Source organism: Macrobrachium nipponense, chromosome 19 (assembly GCF_015104395.2).
Source record: "Macrobrachium nipponense isolate FS-2020 chromosome 19, ASM1510439v2, whole genome shotgun sequence".
Classification (NCBI taxonomy): domain Eukaryota; kingdom Metazoa; phylum Arthropoda; class Malacostraca; order Decapoda; family Palaemonidae; genus Macrobrachium; species Macrobrachium nipponense.
The window spans coordinates 67,264,792-67,283,895 of NC_061088.1; the positions used below are offsets into that span (position 1 = coordinate 67,264,792).

Here is a 19,104-nt window from a genome sequence, read left to right on the forward strand (position 1 = left end):
AGAAAAGTTTAACAGCATTACGATCAATCACAACTCCCAATACAAAAGTTTTGATGTTTATTCTTTATTATCAAACTGCTTATTAAACCCTTTTTCACCAGTTCTCATAAAATTTACGCATGGATTTATTCTAAATTCACTATAGTCCTTAGATTATTTTTTTTATTATTGTTATATTATTATTTAGAGAATGAACCGCATTCATATGGAACAAACCCACGGGGTCCATTGACTCGAAATCCAAGCTTCCAAAGAATATGGTGTTCAATAGAAAAAGGTAACAGAAGGTAGTGGGAAATACAGAAAGAAGAGACAACTTATTAAAAAAGAGAAAATAAATTAACAAATAAATGTATTGCATCTTTGCTTGAACTTTTTAAGTTTAATTGCACAACATGCTCTGGAACTGAGAAGTTCGACAGCGAGGCATATTCACTGGCATATTGATGCTGCTCTTAAGCAAATCTGGTCGCTCTCGACAGAAAAATGGGATCAAGGATCAATTGTGGATGTGAAAGATCTCTGTTAAAATACAACTTATGAAAAATTGACAAATAAAAGACCATCCATCGATGGTCCAAGTCATAACTGCTATTATAATAGGAAACAGAAACCTACCACCACGAACCACTCTATCTTAACAAAAAAAGCAGACATCCACACAGGAGAACAGTAACCCAGTAAAGGAAGTACAAATGATGTAAAACTGGCTGCACTGAGTTTATTACTGTAGTACATATGAGGTCTTACGAACAATACCTAGCTCTCGTGCGGCATTTGCTGACACATGATCATGAGATATTTCTCAAATGTCAGATGTGAGTCAAAGGTTACACCGAGAATAGTTAAAACTTCAGACCCGTTCAGCAGAGTCCCATCCGCCTGAAGAGGAGGATGGGGTGGGAAATCTGTACGAGATCTGCTAATCAATAGTGTTTTCATTTTGCTGGAGGTCATCCTCATGCCCCGCCGACGACATCTTTCACTGATCCGGTCCATGTCAAGGCTAAGACTAAGGGCAGCTTTATTTGTCGAAAGTGGAGACTTTACTGCACAAACGTCATCGACATACCGAACAATCTTATTTCCCAGGCCAACAACGATATCACTCGTATGCACTAAAAATGACAGTGGTCTAAGAACACTACCCTGTGGAACTTGAGACACAATAGGTCCTGGTTCACTAAAGACCCCATCAACAGCAACTTGCTGTTGCCCACCTGCAAGGAAATACAAAATTCTGAAGTTTATAAATAAGTGCCTAGTTATATACTAAATCGAAAGCAGCACTAACATCTGTTCGAATTACTCTGCACTCAAGACCCTTATCAAGGTTCTCTTGCAAATGTCGTGCCACATCTGAAAGAACATTGCAGGTAGCTAACTGCTTCCTATATACATATTGACTATTAGCTAACAATCTTTTGGAGTCCTCATACTTATGTAATGGCTTAAAAATAAGTTTTCCTGCAACTTTGGAGAGTACAGGGAGAATAGAAATTGGCCTGTATTTATTGCAGTCTGCAGGTATGCCATTCTTTAGAACAGTCACTGTATTACTAAGCTTGCGGTCATCCGCAAAGATGCTGCATCGAACTAATAGATTCTATAGAACAAGTTCTATAGAATCTATTAGTCTTGGGAGACAACACACTAGAAACCTTTAAAGAAAGACAAAGGGAACAATCAGGATCTTTTCCACCAAGGTTATGAAGAATTTTCGTAACATCCCTAGAGCATAATGCAAATTTTTAAAGTATACGTTCAGGATGACAAGTATCAGGGACAGGGACATCCTCAGCTGATTGCTTAGCTTCATTAGCTCGATAAAGCAGTTCAGCCTTTTTCTCAGGGCCAGTAACCAATCTACCGTCATCTGTTAGTGGTGGTGAAATGGTAGATGAGCCTACCCCAAAGGTAGATAATGCCAATTTGGTCCAGAACCATTTGGCAATTTGGTCTAGAAACAAATACCAGAACCTTCTTTTCGGTTATTTACCTAAATTCGTATATGTGAATTAACGTCTGGAAAGATTGGAAGAACTCTTCCCATCACTCGGATTCACAGACGTTGTCAACACGATCCTTGGCTTTCGTTAGCTATTCGCACAAGTATTCGTAATCCTTTAACTATGATTATTTTAAACTATGGAATATATATATGTTCATCTAGACATAAAAATCCTTGTCATCATTCTTACTCGGATATTGATTTTATGTGGTATATATAGATATATAATTGTATATATGTATGTGTATGTATATATAATTATATATATGTGTGTATATATCTATCAGCGAGAAAATGTGTTTGTATGATTGCTATACAAATCCACATTTCTTGACCGATTTTGATGAGGATTTTAAATATAAGTCAATATCAAACCTGGAAGCTCATGGTAAAAACAGAATTAGAATCGGACCATTGGTTGGGTAAAGGGCAGTTATGGGAAGGGGTTGAAATGTAAAAATTACTGAAAACAACAGATATTTGTGTCTACTCCATAGTTGTCAAGGTCGCTGAGAAGAATAGCAACATGCCTGATGCCCTTTAAGACCAAGTTCAGCAGTAATCAGGAGGTGGGTGAGAAGGGGAGGGACAGGGTTGACATAAAAATTACAGAAAACTACAGATATCAGTGTCAAATCCATAGTTTTCGAGGTCACTGGGAAGAACAGCGACCCTTCCGATGCTCTTTAATTCCAAGTTCAGCCCCCATATGGAGGGGGAAGAGAAGGGACTGAGAAGTAAAAATCATTGAAAATGACAGATAATGATGTCTAATCCATAGTTTTCAAGGTTGCTGAGGTGAATAGTAATGCTCCCAAAGCCCTTTAAATCCAAGTTCAGCCCCAATAGGAAAGGGGGGTGAAAAGGGATGGGAAGGTGGTTATATATAACAATAAAAAAATCAGATATTAGTGTGTAATCCATAGTTTTTGAGGTCACTGAGATGAATAAGGACACTCTCAATGCCCTTTAAGTCCAAGTTCAGCCCTGATAGGAAGGGGGCCGTGAGAAGGTGGTGACATTTAAAAATAACCAAAAACTTCAGATATTAGTGTCTAATCCATAGTTTTTGAGGTTGCTTGGGTAAATAGAAACACTCCCGATGCCCCTCAAGTCAAAGTTCAGCCCCAATAGGCATTGGGGGCTAGAAGTGTTGAAATGTAAAATATCACAAATGCTGAGCAATGTAACTAAAGCAACTATCTTAGCAGGAGAGAGAGAGAAGGAGAGTTTATCGGTTGTCATTCAGAGATTATCCGGGCAGCTCCGGTTTGGTCAGCTAGTATATATTTATATGCATGCATGCTAAGAGAAGCCCATGCATCAAAGGCGTCTCTAGGGGAATAGCAAACGACATCCTGAAAACAGCATTAATTTCCGTGTTGTTTTTGTTTGAGTTGTTACTCTATCAGTTATATCTTACAGAACTGGATCAGGCACGCAACAGTGTATTTCGCTTCGCTGCTCTTGCACGTCACCTCAGTTTTGCCTACCCCATTCTACTGTCATCTTAGATTTATATTCTGTTCAGACAGATCTCGAGATTAGTTTTTGATAGTGGATGCTGCACTCTTTGTCTCTGTGTTTGTAAAGTTTACAATAGATTTTTTGTGTGTGTAGTAATGTTGCATACACCAGAAGGTATTCTTTGTTCATAAATGAAAACAGTCTTTACCAGAAAATTTAGGCCAGGTAAATTGAACTAACGACACCTACTCTTTCGTAAGACCCTTTGTATTTCGACCGCATATCTTCGTTTATATAAAAATATATACTATTTCGTATTATGCCTTATATTATCTAAATTTTACTTGGCACCTTTCACACTATGGTAAATTTTTGACACTATAGCCTAGATTTTTGGACCCGACGATAAATATCCGTAGTTGATACCTTGAAACTTACCGTGATTGGCTGCTCACGCTGCCAGGCACCCATCATAGGTTACAGCTGTATCATATGTGGACATTTACAGTCATTAAAACAGAAGACGAATTGTTAATAATATTTACGTAACTCTTCTGAAGTTTATACAAGCGTCGGTTATAGAAATATTTTGAACGATGTTATAATTTTACATTCAAATCACTTGGCGAATTTTAGAGTAATGACTGGTGGGGCAAGAAATAGACGAACAGGGGAAATATCTTTAAGAGTCGTGGTGCAGCGTTCATTGTTCCTGGTGATAACGAGGACAAAAATTAGCAGTGCATTTATAAGAATAATAAATAATGATAATAAGATAAGAAAAAAATCAAGTAAAACAACCAGAAATATGAGGAAGCGTAAGAAAAATAAACAATAATTTGAATTGTTAAAATGGGAACAGTGAAGGAGGGAAAAGTGGTGGTTATATTGATATTAATTCATAACTGACAGTTTAACAGTAGTAGGAGTTTAGACCATAAAATTAGTATGGTTTCTATTATTATTATTATTATTATTATTATTATTATTATTATTATTATTATTATTATTATTATTATTCTTGCTGCTGTGTTATTGTACAAAGGACACTTGTGATTTGAAGTATTTCTATTGTTATTCCAAACAACCAGAAACCCCTCTCATCGTGTAAATTAGATAAGTGTCATATTTAGTATATTGCAGAACTTCCCCTCAGGAGTGTTTATTTTCTCCTAACCCCCAAGTATAAATAAATTGGTTTATGTCTTTTTTTTATTGACTCGAATCATTTGCATCATTTCCTGACATTCCTGTCATTTGGTCTAATTCCATCTCATATGAAAGGGAACTCATTAAGACTGGTAATGAACCATTTACTCTCTCTCTCTCTCTCTCTCTCTCTCTCTCTCTCTCTCTCTCTCTCTCTCTCTCTCTCTCCAGCCTTTATGGTAGAGCACGCAAGATCTTAAATAGAACTTGTCTACATTTCGATCCAAGGATAGGGCTCGATGTAATATCTTATTGGCAGTACCTTGTCCCTGATCTTTGTTTTTACTAAGTATACTTCAGTTTAATTAAAAGAAAAAACTTTATATGGTTCTTATTGTGACTTTCATGACGCTGGAGCAAAGGAAGACAGGACGAGACAAAGAAGAGTGTTGGAAACTATTATTTGTTTGTTCAGTGTTACGTATTCGATGCTCCCAGACAGATAGGAAATGGCAGTAGAATGGGCATGTTCATTTTACATGATGCATTTGCACCGAATACTTGGCGAGAAGCCTGCAATATTAAGGAAGCGGAAGAAAGATGTGACCATCAAGAGTTTTATGCATTATTTCTGCGATGATGAACACGCTGATAAGGGAGACCCAGTGCTTTCTCTCGCACACCTATATTTCTTTGGTGTGATGATACTCACAGCGGTTAAATTTCCTCCTCCTTTTAGGAAGCAGTTTGTTGTCGCTTATGATTTTTATGCTGTTGTAAGTAGATTGCTAGTTTTTAGTGGCACCTTAGAGCGCAAACTTTCGATGGGAACCTTTCTCTTTTTTTATATTTTATAGTATTTCAAGAGACAAAATACTTTCTATAGGTTTTAAGAAAATTATTCGAAATTTAATTCGCACCAGGTCCTAATAGTTTTTCGTTCGTTTGTGTGTGCGCACGGGGGAGAGAGAGAGATAGAAAGAGAGAGACTCGTAAATAAATGTTTCCCCATCTTTCTTTTTAACCTATCTGTGATACGCCTAATTACTCAACTTTTCCAAAAAAAAATAAAGGAGTTCATTTTAACTCATACTCATATTTACTTGAATGCATGCATTCCTGAGTGCTAATTCTTTTGGTTCTTAAATATTAATTTTTTTTTTCCACATATCTTAAGAGCTCATTTTGCTGTCCCGTTCTTTTTGAAAGGATCGCGTTTTCGTGCAACGCAGTGACTGGGGTGGCAGTGTTCCTAATTCCTACCTATCGTTGGGGTTCATAAATAATGCTCATGAGTCTTTCTTTTACATTATAAGTGTTCCTGCGCTGATTGATGGTGTTTCTTGAAATATGTTTACAGCATTACCTCTGTGGCACGGTATTGCGAAAAAAATCCAATATAGTAACCCCTCTCTCTCTCTCTCTCTCATTTCCTGCATCGTCGTATCCTGTCACTGTAAAATTCTGAGCCCACTGGTTAAGTATTCGTTCTTGACATTCCTAAAGCCATTTTTTTACTGTCTCTCCCACCTCCAATTTAGTTAACCCTTTTGCCGAATCTCTCTCTCCCCTCACTTTTATTAACGCGAGTGAAAAGCGATACATCATATCCCTTCATAATTCACTCAGCGTCACAAACATGGACTATAGGACCTGTTTAAGACCACGTTTATGTAGGATATGTGGTAATTTTATTTCATTTTTTTTTATATTGGATGTACTTTATAGCTAACCGGTCATCAATTTATGAATAGATCCATTAATTAAAGTCAGCGTTTAACCAGTCAGCTGCCTTTAAACGTAATTTTAATTGGTTGCTTCACGTAGAGGTTCATTGGGCTGAAGAAGCAGCAGAAGTCAGTAGGTGTCATGCATCAGTTTTTAAGCATGGTATAATGACGCGTTCCCTAAGATGGGAAGAGGTGAATGTTATTACAACTTACATAAGATTTATGGTGGAGGAAAGTTGTCTCTCAATAGTTTGTGAATGTGACATGGCCTCTATGCATTTATTAAGGGAACGTTTTTTTTTTTTGTTTTTTGTGGAAGAACGCAGAAATCATCCATTTCATATGATTTAAAAGTGTACATGTACATTAGTTCTAAGTATCACTTTTGGTGCAGTCAAGGTCCGGAGAAGTAGAATATTATGTGCACTTTTAGCCGCAGGAATCTTGTAAAAATTAACTTATTTTTCAATTCGGTAATTACTTATTTCCTAAAGTTACAAAATTTTTCGTAAACATTGCTTGCACTGATTTTAACTGTTCGTTATTTCGCCAGTAAAATTCTTTGTTCGAGTAGCAGACAAGGTAATATCTTGTCAGCTACGTTTAGCGCTTGTTAATCAGTACTGGACGCCACTTCCACTAATGATTTACCCCTTCCCTAAATACAGAAGCCATCGCTATGCCGATAGACACCGATTATTTGAAAATTTGGTTGATAGAGAGCCATGGTGTTTCCATTGCTTCCTCTGAGTCTTCGTCTCTAGTTGAGGTGGCAACCGATGTTTACTCTTGGGCTACCGTTATAAATCTAGAAATTGGCTGGATCACCCACGGAACAAGTCAATTGTTTTTGAAGTTTCGACTGTGCTCCGCACATGTTCTGATGTTGTGTGTGTGCAGTGTCAAGATGTCAATTGAAATAGTGTACATTGGGTCATTATTGATAACCAGGGTCTTGGTAATATGTTAAACAGGCATGCATGTCATTGAACCGTAGGATGAATGCGGTAAACCTGTTTGTTGTTGATGTTTTTGGATATCCTGTCCAAGGGTTGTTTTGTGTCCTGTCTGTGGAATTCGGCAACCCAGTTGGTGAAACAGGAAGGAGAGTCGGTACCAGATGCACTGACTATGTCCTCTTGGATTTCCTTGGGTATCATGCCATCTTTAGCGGATGCCTAATCATAGTAAAACCTTAATTTATGCTCGCTTTGAGATTTGGCTTGCACTTGTTAACTTTCAAATGGATTCACTCGCAGTGTAATAAGTTCTGACAGTCGAGTTCTAGGTTATTCTCATATAATTGGTTGTAGAAAATTAATGTAGCCAAACCAAAGAAGTTTCCGTTCTCAATCTGTTTAAGCCGAGAATGTTTTGAATACCCGCGTCATTGGAGGCCACGGGTATGTTTCCGTTTGTACTTATTTTCCATCTAATCTGCTAAAGAATTTTGAGACTCATATATTGTCAGGTTTATTATTATATCATTATTATTAGCAATAATAGTAGAAGTAGGAGCAAAGCAAAATTAATAATATTAATAATGGGTAATGACAGCAGCTGCAGAAGCAACGGTAGTCTCATTTTCTTTGGTGTTCGGCAGCCTGTGATGAGCGTGATTCAGAACTGCTCCCTTATTTACGTTTCAGCGCCAGATATCCCAAGGTACATGATCGCACATTTGTGGTCAATTAAAGGGGCCGGTTAACGGCACCCTGTGGTTACATCAACAGCTCCTGGAGCCTAAAGGATGTCAACGCTGACGTTCGTGATATCCCGTGTCAGTCAGTCAGTCACGATTCCGGCGAAAAAAGGTCGCTGCCTGAAGCACAAATGGTAGGGATTGCGTGGCTGGTAGATGTCGCATACGTGAGATCACAGGGTCAATTTCATTTTAGTTTTCTGTAAAAGAACAATATTGAGGTGGCTATTTGTCTGTCCGTCTGCACTTTTTCTGTCCGCTCTCAGATCTGGAAAACTACTAGGGCTAGAGGGCTGCAAATTGGTATGTTGATCATCCACCCTCCAATCATCAAACGTACCAAATTGCAGCCCTCTAGCCTCCATAGTTTTAATTTATTTTGTTTAAGGTTAAAGTCAGTCATGATCGTGTATCTGACACCGCGATAAGTGCCAACGAACACAGGCCACCACCGGGCCGTTGCTTAAAAATGTCATGGGTCCCGGCTGAGAATTTCATGGCCAGTGGCTGAAAGTTTCACACAGCATTATACACTGTACAGAAAACTCGATTTTACTGAAGAAACTTCGGAGCATTTTTTACTTTGTTTTTTCTTTTTTCTTCGATTTTGATAATGATAAATTGCATCGATCTCTATCATTTTGCTGATGATAAATTACATCAATCTCTTTAATACCCAATACTCTTAAGTCTCCTTCATTCAAGTCGACTTATAATCATGATATTGTGTATATAATTATTTCTATTTTCTCAGCCACCCAGTTTCGTAGCGTCGATTGAGATCCCTGGCTATGCTGAAAAATTTTTCACCAAAAAAAATTTACGGAAGTTTATATCTTTAGAAAAGTAACAGATACTTTTTAACCGCCCCCCCCCCCCCCCCCCTCTTATCTGTACAGAGAAAACTTGACATTTATCATTTCTTTGTATCTGACTCAGCGTTATAGAGAACCAGGACCGGCGCATTGCACCAGTTCCGGTTTTTTTGTCATGCCCCTTGTTTAGGTTAGGTTAGGTTTGTTTAGGTTGAATTCAGCTCTATCTGCTCTGGTAATTTGGATGTGGGAAACATAATGAGATTATTTTCAAGAAGATTCTATGGTTGGTTTTTAAGATATGGCGTCCCGCTGTTTCAGGGAAGGTACGGTACTCTGCTACAGTTCGGGAATATGCGGCCTGGTCTACATAGGTGATATAAATAAGTATAATTGCGCAGTGTCCAGTAGAGTCAATACTGTGTATAAAACATTCATTGTTAATCGGTTGAATTAGGTTACTAGTTTTTTCACACAACAGCATCACTGTCAGCAACACTAATATCAACAGCGAAAGCTCATTTTTTGACATCAATCATACTTTTCTTTGTCATCCTGTAAGTCCTATTGAAGTATGAAAAATAAAATGGAAAATACTTTTGATAACTAAGGAATTTTGTGTGTTATGTAAATCATGTGTAAGTAATTACGAAGAAAGAAGGGGAAAGGGGTATTAAAATGTACGAATTCACATTATTTCATAGTTTCCCAAAATGGTACTAAAATGCACGAATTCTCATTATTTCATGGTTTCCCTTTGTTTATGACAGTTGAGCCCTAAAATGTAACTTCAAATGTTTTCCATTTCTGACCTCTTTTTTTTCTGTAATAAAAGCTGTGAGAACGGCAAACAACAATGTTGAAATAACATTTCGTTGTAGCTCCTCAATATTGACTGCAAAGTTTTTCCAAGATCAGGTGTACGCATGCGAGCCTACAAACGCTCCAACACACCCCTTCTGTTAAATGCATGAAGCTTATTTAATCATTTGCATACTTAACATGTGCTGCACAGCGTGTTAGGATAGGGGGGCTGCAAAAAGTGTTTAAGCAAAATGTTTGTCTGGTGACAGGTGTTAGAAAGAGCTTGTCAATTTGCAGATTTTTGGGTGAAGGCAAAGAGATTGTGGGAGTGAAAAATGGCTGCTTACGCTTGAGCTTGAAGAGAAGATTGCAGTGCAAGCAAGGCAAACCAGAGGATAAGGAAGGTAAATAGAAATAAATGAGCTAAGAAGTTACTGAGAATGCTTAAATTTTGATGATGGACTTTTGAATCTTGAGTAGATTTAGAGAGTTTAAGAGGTTTTAAAAGGATGCATCATTATACAGAAAGGGTGAACAATATGTTATTATCATTATTATTATTATTATTATTATTATTATTATTATTATTATTATTATTATTATTATTATTATTATTATTATTATTATTATTATTATGATTACATTCATAGTGTTTTCAGACTCCTATAAAACAACCAAGAAGGCCATAAACACGCAGAACAAGTTTCCACAGAATAGAAGAAAACAGTATGAATGGATTTCAATGTATAGAAAAACAGATAAAGTTACTTTTAAGAAATTCCTCACAAAAATAATTAATACATGAATGAAATTTGTATTAAGTAAGGAAACTAACTGTACTTCAGTGCATTATAAAAAAAAAAAAGTAAATCAGTCTAAGACCTTGGAATTTTCTGGTGTGGGCTATATATCATCAACCGATGCACGAAAACAACGGTTTTAAAGTTACATGCCGACGGAGTTTCTTATCAAACAAACCAATTGAGTTGTGAGGATGTTTAGACCTAAAAGACCAAGCATGAATGATGAACAGCAGGTTGATGAATAAATTATTTATGATGGAGCAAAGGCAAGCCATACACTAAGAGGCAAGGAGGGCAGTTGGATTTCAACTAGATTTGTAAAACACCAATTCTGTTGAGACAAATACAATAGCAGCTTTCCAGGACTTTTATTCACTCTTGCTTTACTGGTATTCGTGCAAAAAGAGCGGGATTGTGGTATCATCACAAATAGAAAACAATGTTAAAGGGAAGAGATGAAGACTTCGGATATTTTTGTAGAAGGTTTTCATAGATTAAAAAGGGGACCACCAAGTGTTATGGTGATAGTTTCTTATCGAGAGAATAGCAGATAAGCGGCTGATACATGGAATTTTAAATTGCACGTCTTGAAAATGAGGAACGTGAGAGGAATTGTATAAGATTATTTATTGGTTATGAAAGAAATATCACGGAGGGAGTACTTGATTTCACAAAACAAAAGAACAAGCGAGGTAGCAGTCAATGGGGCATTTTGCAAGGCTGTGTTACAATATACAACTGACGATAGTAATTACAAAATGAAAGAAACTGAGACGGTTATGAATAATTTATATCGTACTGTTAAGGCCTCAACTTACGTCAAGAACCTTCCACGAATATTGATGCTGAAATAGCAATCTGAGGAGTATATATGCTTTAAATTGTACTTCGACTTACCTTATTACAGGTGTCTAGAATTTCGAATAATACTGGTTCATTATCGACCAGGATCTCGTTTCGGTATCTTTGCTCTGAAATGACAGAAAAAAAGACTTATTTTAATAATATTTCATATTTCAAAGGCCGTTAACGTTGTTTATTATCTCTCTATCACAAAAAATCAGTGTTGTTGACATGCTGCTGGATACAAATACTCGATATCAATATGATAGAGGAATTATAAGAAAAGGTGTGTTCCTCGAAGTAACTCTTGCTATGTTTCATAACGCATAAATTCATTTCATATTTAATATTCGTTTAATATTTAATTGAACTTTATCTGTCAAGATATACGTATAGTGATATATACTATATATAGTATATATATATATATATATATATATATATATATATATATAAATACCTTCGACTAGATGCTCTTTCTCTTGTCAGATACGAATGCTACGGCATGCAGTGTTCCTAAGCTTTTATATATATATATATATATATATATATATATATATATATATATATATATATATATATATATATATATATAAGCTTAGGAACACTGCATGCCGAAGCATTCGTATCTGACAAGAGAAAGAGCATTTAGTCGAAGGTGTCGAGAGAAAGGGAAGGGACTGAGTGTGTGTAAAATAAAAAAGAAAAAAAAGCAAACACACACACACACACACACCCCACCCTCCTCGTGTATGATTCAGACAGTGGAGTGGAAAGGGGAGTAGGAGGATGGCGACGAAAGGTAAACGGAGAGACACCGTCTGGCACCCTGGCACCCTGGCACCACCCTGCACACGAACCGGGTAGAGGGAGGTGCCACTGTGCCATCGCCAGCTTCTTCTTCTTCTTCTTCTTCTTCGTCTTCTTCTTCTCGACCCTCGAGAAGAGATCCCACCTCCTCCTCCCTCCTCCTCCTCCTCCTCCCCCTCCCCCCCCCACCCCACAAGAAATTCCACTGTCTCATTTCTTATTGTGAATCGTTGGGACGGTTTATTTAAAAGGAGTCTTATCTTTTTCCCTTGTTTGCCTCCGTTCGGTTTATCTCTAAATTTGACGTTTGCTTCGGAACCACGTGCTTGTGATTTTTTTTATGAGTTATTTTTATACATTTACGTTAAGTATTTCGGGATCGTCTTAGAAAGCTTATTAAACTAGTTCATGTACTTTCAAGGTTGTGCCTTGTGAGTGGTTAGAAGTATTGTAAGTTTCCTGTTTATGTAATGTGTACTTATTTGGCGCTGATGTAGCCTTTATAAGTATATTTGTGCCTATGCATGTTTTCACTCAGGATGAATCAATATGAATATGCGATGAGGGTAATTTACCGAGAAGAAATGAAAAAGCCAACATCAGAGCATCCTGGAGTAAATGTGGAAAAAGATAAGTCTAGTAGACTTTCATCTGCTATGGTATTATGCAGCTTCCATCTTACTTAGGATTTCTTTCTGTTTCTTCTAGCTTCGATCGGGTGTCACACCTTTACAGCTCCTCGGTGTGTGGTCGGTATAGTGTTGGCGTGCCACCTCGGTGCATTCTCGGGCATTCCACTGAGGAGTGAGAGATGTGTATTTCTGGTGATAGAAGTTCACTCTCGACAGGGTTCGGCAGTCACGTAAAGCCGTTGGTCCCGTTGCTGAATAACCACTGGTTCCATGCAACGTCAAAACACCATACAAACAAACACACCTTTACAGATCCAAAATAATTCATCGCCAGTTTTCATCAGATGTTTTCAATAGACTTGTGATGAATCGTTCAAGTTAAAACGCCTAAGATACTTCTTGTTCGAGGTTTTACAAGGATGATTGTTGAATTTATACTATTATCATGTGTTTGCAGAAGTCACTTTAAATAGAGCCACGTGCCATCTTAATTTAGGTATGACATCTATTTTGACAATGAAATGGCTCATGCACACAAGGTATGAAAGATCGTTATTTCACTGTCCCGTCCAAGTCATTTTTACCGCTAAAGCTTTAATTTTTACTTAAACTCACACAGAAAACATGCACGCATACGCAAAAGTAGTATCGGTGCATGTATTTTTGTAAACAAATCAGTATTTACTCTATCTTTACTTTGAAAACAAAGGGTTAAGTGACAGTTGTCCAACACTGCTGCTGTGGCGTCGAATACGCGGAGTCCAACCGAGAGGAGAAAGAGACTATGTCTTCACCCTTGACAAAGACAGGAGAATTAGTTTAAAGCTTAAATGAATGTGATGCGATCAATCTTGTGGCGACAGAAGTCGCTAATGGCTGGTCTTTGTTATTGGTGAATATCCAGTTCTGCCAGACTAGAAATGGTGGGGAGCCGTTGCTTTTATTCACTGTAGATGGTTCTGTATTTTTCCCTTTAGAATTATTTGGATTTAGATCTTCGCATTTGTAGATGAAGATAAATACGTAGCGTTGCAAAAACGACGGTCACAGGGGATGGCTCAGTCTGATAATTTTGTACAGAAAGTTAGGGGTCTAACCAGGTGTTTTTTCTTTATTTTCTGTAGAAAAGCCTCATAGTTATCAACTTTGCTTTAACTATCCTTGTGTTGGTCTTATTCATTACTTTTGCTAAAACTAATACTTCTTTTAATATATGCATTAATTTATGGTTTTTGTGTCTGGATACAACAGTATTAAGAAATGTTCGTAACCTGTCTTGGACGGCCTGTGAGTGTGAATTTATTAGTTTCGTCTTTATGAACATTAATAATACTGTGTACATTTAGCATTGAGTACTTCCTGCTGCAAGAAATGTTACATTTTGCATGTGTCCAACAAATACATACTTTCTCCTTAGCATGGCTGTAGAGAAAGCGTATTTTTAAGTGACTGATACAGTCATGGCATTTTGCTTGAAATTTCTCCGTCCTTCTCTTCCGTTTTTATGATGGTATATTATTCTTATTTCCATTCGGCTTTACTGAATGATTTAATTTAAGAGAATGCGTGTCCTCTCTTGATATAAATCTGTGGTCTTTGGTATAACAGAGCAAATTCCACCAATCTCATTACTGATAAAATTCAGATAAAATAGTAATTATGTAAAATTGTAACTTTTCTAAACTGTCCAGGCCTGATTCTACTGTGTTTTTAGCGTTCAAAATGCCTATAACCTTTCCATTTCATAACTGCCTCCCCTTTTACCATGCCAGGTAAACTCTACTAAATTTCAATTACGATTCGATGCGAAGAAGTAACTTCATATTATAAACCTAATATACTAAATCGTCAACATTTATATCACTTTCTTAAACACCAGTAGTATTGTAATACAAGTGTTTCAAACGTAAATGACACTTGCCTCGTTTTTCACAGACTTCATCAGTCTGAGCAAAGATGTTCATAAAACGAAAATAAAGCTCTCGCAATCTGCAGCGTACAAAATGATGAGGTACGGTTTTGACAGCAGTCGTGGAGGATTCCTCCGAAGTACGAATTGACTCGGTACGTTTTTGAAGTCTCTCTCGTCGACGATGCTGATCTCAGGGTAGTGAGCTATGAATTCACAGCTGATTCACAGCTAATAAACGTATGTCATCTCATTAAGAGAGATTTATTCCGCATGTTTTATTAAGGTTCCCCGTAATTTACTGAAGATGTGGTGACAGCGGTAATGCCTGTTCTCCGTAATATAGCCTGCGAAAAATTCATTGCATTTCATCTAAACTGGGCAACAAAGGAATCTGTTTTTTTGTTTTTCACTAGGAAGGGCCACATGCATCGTCTCGTTCTTGTTTGACGTGAATGGCTTTGGACTTCATATCTGTATAGAGTTTTGTAAAGAACTGCATTTTGTAACTCACTGAAGTTTCATTTATTTGTAATACATGCAAGCACCCTCTCTCATGCATGTTCTTATTTATATGTGCAGTATATACACACACACACACACATATATATATATACATATGTATATATATATATATATATATATATATATGTATATATATATATACATATATATATATATATATATATATATATATATATATATATAGTATATATATTTACATACACACACTTAATGTGTGCATGTCCATCATACTGAAAATTAAGCTGTCTCCAGTTTCATGTACCAGAGAATATTTCCTGAGAAAAGCGTAAAAAGATCCACTCCCACAATTCGTGTATTAATTTCAGACTCGTAGAGGAACCCCCTTATGCAGAAAACCTCCACGGCGCTAGCAAGTTCATACCCGTACACAGCAATTCACCATCAGCGAGCCGAAACCGCCTAAAACACCGCACTATTCACCACTATCTTTCACTTTCTCACCTCCTGGATGTTGAGGCCCTTCCTTTCCATTGCCTTATTCCACCTGTCCATCTCTTTTTAGGCCTTCCTCATTCCTCTCAATAACTCCCTTATTATATACGCTTTTCATCAACCTATCATCCTCCAATGTTTCCATTTGACCGAACCATCTCAAAACTGAGCCATCATTTCAGTCACTCTTACTCTTTTTGTACTGCTATCAATGTAAAGAAAGGTGCTTTTTATTGAGTTAAAAACTACGTCTTCAAAGTAATATACAGGAACACAATTTGCTTTAAACCACAGCATTTTGACACTGAATAGCCATCTGAGTCCTTGTGCCTTGGCCTTAACCAGAAATATTATCCATCCATCCTGTCCCCGTGTTCATCTAATGCTTATCTACGTAACGCCTTGAATACACTGAAAATTATCGAAGTTAATGTAGCTACGCATGAACTGTTACTTCATATTATTCGGTATCCATAAACTTACTATAACAAGATTCATCTACCTTAAAATTCACGTATTTACGTGAATTTTATATTTATGCATGTGTACTTCATGGCTGTAGCTTGGTGAATGTTAAGCTTTACTTGCTGGAGTCAACAACTGCGTCGTTCAAAGCTGCTTTTTGTACTTCTTGTATATTGCAGCATTTGTCAATCGGGTCAAAGAATTAGTAGTTGGTGGATATGGTCTTGGAAGTTGTTTAGCATCTTAAACTTTCTCCGTAACAATATATCAACAGCTCATACCGTTATTTTTAAGGCTATGGGTAATGCATGGGTGGCGAGCAATAAAGTTGCCATGAGTTTGGCTGCATTTATATATAAAAATCAGCTGTAACCTCTCCTCCCCTGCACCCAATAAAAGTGTCCCATAGTAAGTAAATTCCAGCAAAGCTAAGTTGTATTCCAATAACCAAGAGGCCTGGTGACCGGGTTCGCGCTGAATTACAAAAAGTGGAGGAAAGGAAGGGAATTTGCAGGACCTCTAGCAAGTTTTTATAAAATGCAAGTTTCAAACCCTTTGCATACGGCTACTTCTTATGATCAAATCTAAAGTGATTGTAAGTATATCTGTATGTGTGAATATAGCTGGATACAAGTTTTTTATTTTCTGTGGTAACACTTTAGAGTGGAAGTGATGAATCCCCTAACAGGGAATGTCTCCAGAAATCAGAGAAGAATAAAACAGTGGCTGATAATCTGCACATGAGGTTTATTATCAGCATGTCAAATAACCTTGTGGACACGCTGCACCATTCATCTGATTTACATTCAGACAATTACCTCTTGGATATTAAAGTAAGATTTTTCATTTTCTTCCTTATCCCAAAACCTCACAAAGCACTCTAGCTAAGTATTTTACCACTCCTAATGTATCCTGACTTTGCTCTTTTTTTGGCCTATCTTATATAGTTCATTGATATTTTAGTTTCCGCTTTTTACTTCCTTAAAGGAGAGCTGTGATACCCTCATATATTCCAACTGGGGTCTCTATAGACACCCCTATTTGGTTCAAGTATATGTATTAACCATTTTACCTTTGAGGATCTACATATTCTTTGACATGGGTCATTCTGATTCTTTGACATGGGTCATCTCTGATGTGGCCATCTTAAATTACGTATAACCCCATATTCCAATAAAAATCAATTTTCTCTATTCTTCCAGCATCGATGTTAACATTCACTGATCTATCTACCTGGTTTCCATTGAGCCTTATCCTTATTCTTTCTCACCTACGCTTTGAGTTTTCTTCTTTTACAAACACTTTCAAATTCATTCACCAATGCCTGGAGTTTCTCTGCACTATTCCCAGTCATCTTTGTATCACTTAGAAACATCAGCTATTCCACAATCCATCCATGACTCATTTTCTATCCCACAACTTGGCACCCACTTCCAAGGACTTTTCACTGACTTATTACATCAATCCTCCCATAAAGATGTTAATTGATCATGGTGACATAAAACACATATTTCTCAGAGCCAAGTGTATACCAAACCAGTCTAGCAAAGCCTTCACTTTCATTATAAAAAGTCCTAATCGTAAATAAATCACCTTTTACATTACTCATAGTAAACACTTGATCCACACACTCTTTCCTTTACTAACCTACCTAAAGCTTTCCTCTGTATACTGAGTATGTTTCTTGGTCAACTCTGTTATCGTCATCGTACACAAGGTAACAAATATTCGTTTGGGGTTTTTCCCCCCAACCAAACAAACTTTACTCACTAAGGTCAGCCACCCAATAACGCATTAACGACCACACTTCAGCACTGCACTTAGAATCTTGCCAACTTCTGGTGTCTTTTCATTCTTCAACCTCTTAACCCTTCGAGCCAACCCCACAATCATTTTTATGATGTTCTAACATGTCACCCTAGGCATTGTCAACTCTTGAGATTTTGACCTCTTTTTTTTTTTATTTTGTTTTTTCCACAATCAAAATAAATTAAAGGTAGTCTTTAACCATACCACATTACCCTATCCTCATATGATAGTGTCACTTATTTCATTTGAGTCACATTCCTAAATACATTTATAGATGCATTTTCAACTCTCGCTCCAAGCAAAACTTACATTAGCTTTTTCTTTGTCCGCCATATATATCATCAATCTTAAAAAAATAAAAGTAATAGAGAGGAAGAAAATATTTATGCACACGTGCACACGGTCACACATACATATATATATATATATATATATATATATATATATATATAGATATATATATATATATATATATATATATATATATATCTATATATATATATATATATCTATATATATATATATATATATATATATATATATATATATATATATATATATATATATATATATATATATATATTGTATGTTTGACTGTGCACGTGTGCATAAATGTTTTTTCTTCCTCTCTATTTCTCTTTTATTTTTTTATTTTTTTTTTTTAAGATTTGATGATATATCATGTGATGTGATGGTGCGTGTAAATTATAAAGTGGAAAAATATTTATGTCATTTATACTTTGAGGTTCCTCTTAGGTATTTCTCATTATCGCTTGGAAAGTCTTTTTATGAAGATGATAATAAGACGATGTTGTACTTTTCTTCTTCGTTGTTGTTGTTGTTGTTGTTGTTGTTGTCGTACTCCTTTTAATGCATTTCATTTTATTATATTTATTCTTAAAGTAAAGTATCAATTTTTTCCTGCTTTTGGGGAATCGCGTTAGGTATACACCATGAGGGGTTATCAGTATTTTATTACCTTCACTTAGTTTGCCCTAATTTTAATGAAACTTGGTAGTCGGGTAAGCTGGAAGTTATTGATTGTTTTTATTTTTTTTAGAATATTTTACCTTGACTTACTTTTCAAGGCCTTGGGTCAACTTAAAGACCAAAATTTTATTTCTCAACATTTATTTTTCTTTGATGTCGATAAATTGTTGAACGATTATTATTTGAC

At 36.4% G+C, this 19,104-nt stretch overlaps 1 protein-coding gene across 3 annotated transcripts in view; it reads right to left on the bottom strand.

Moving 5' to 3' along the window:
• The window catches only part of LOC135218032 (ras-related and estrogen-regulated growth inhibitor-like), a 147,798-nt gene that overhangs the window by 43,959 nt on the left and 84,735 nt on the right, over positions 1 to 19,104 (bottom strand). For all 3 annotated transcript variants that reach the window (XM_064254185.1, XM_064254192.1, XM_064254179.1), the window contains one exon: positions 11,379 to 11,452. In XM_064254185.1, coding sequence (XP_064110255.1) covers positions 11,379 to 11,452 — 74 coding nt within the window. The remainder of the gene's footprint in view (positions 1 to 11,378; positions 11,453 to 19,104) is intronic.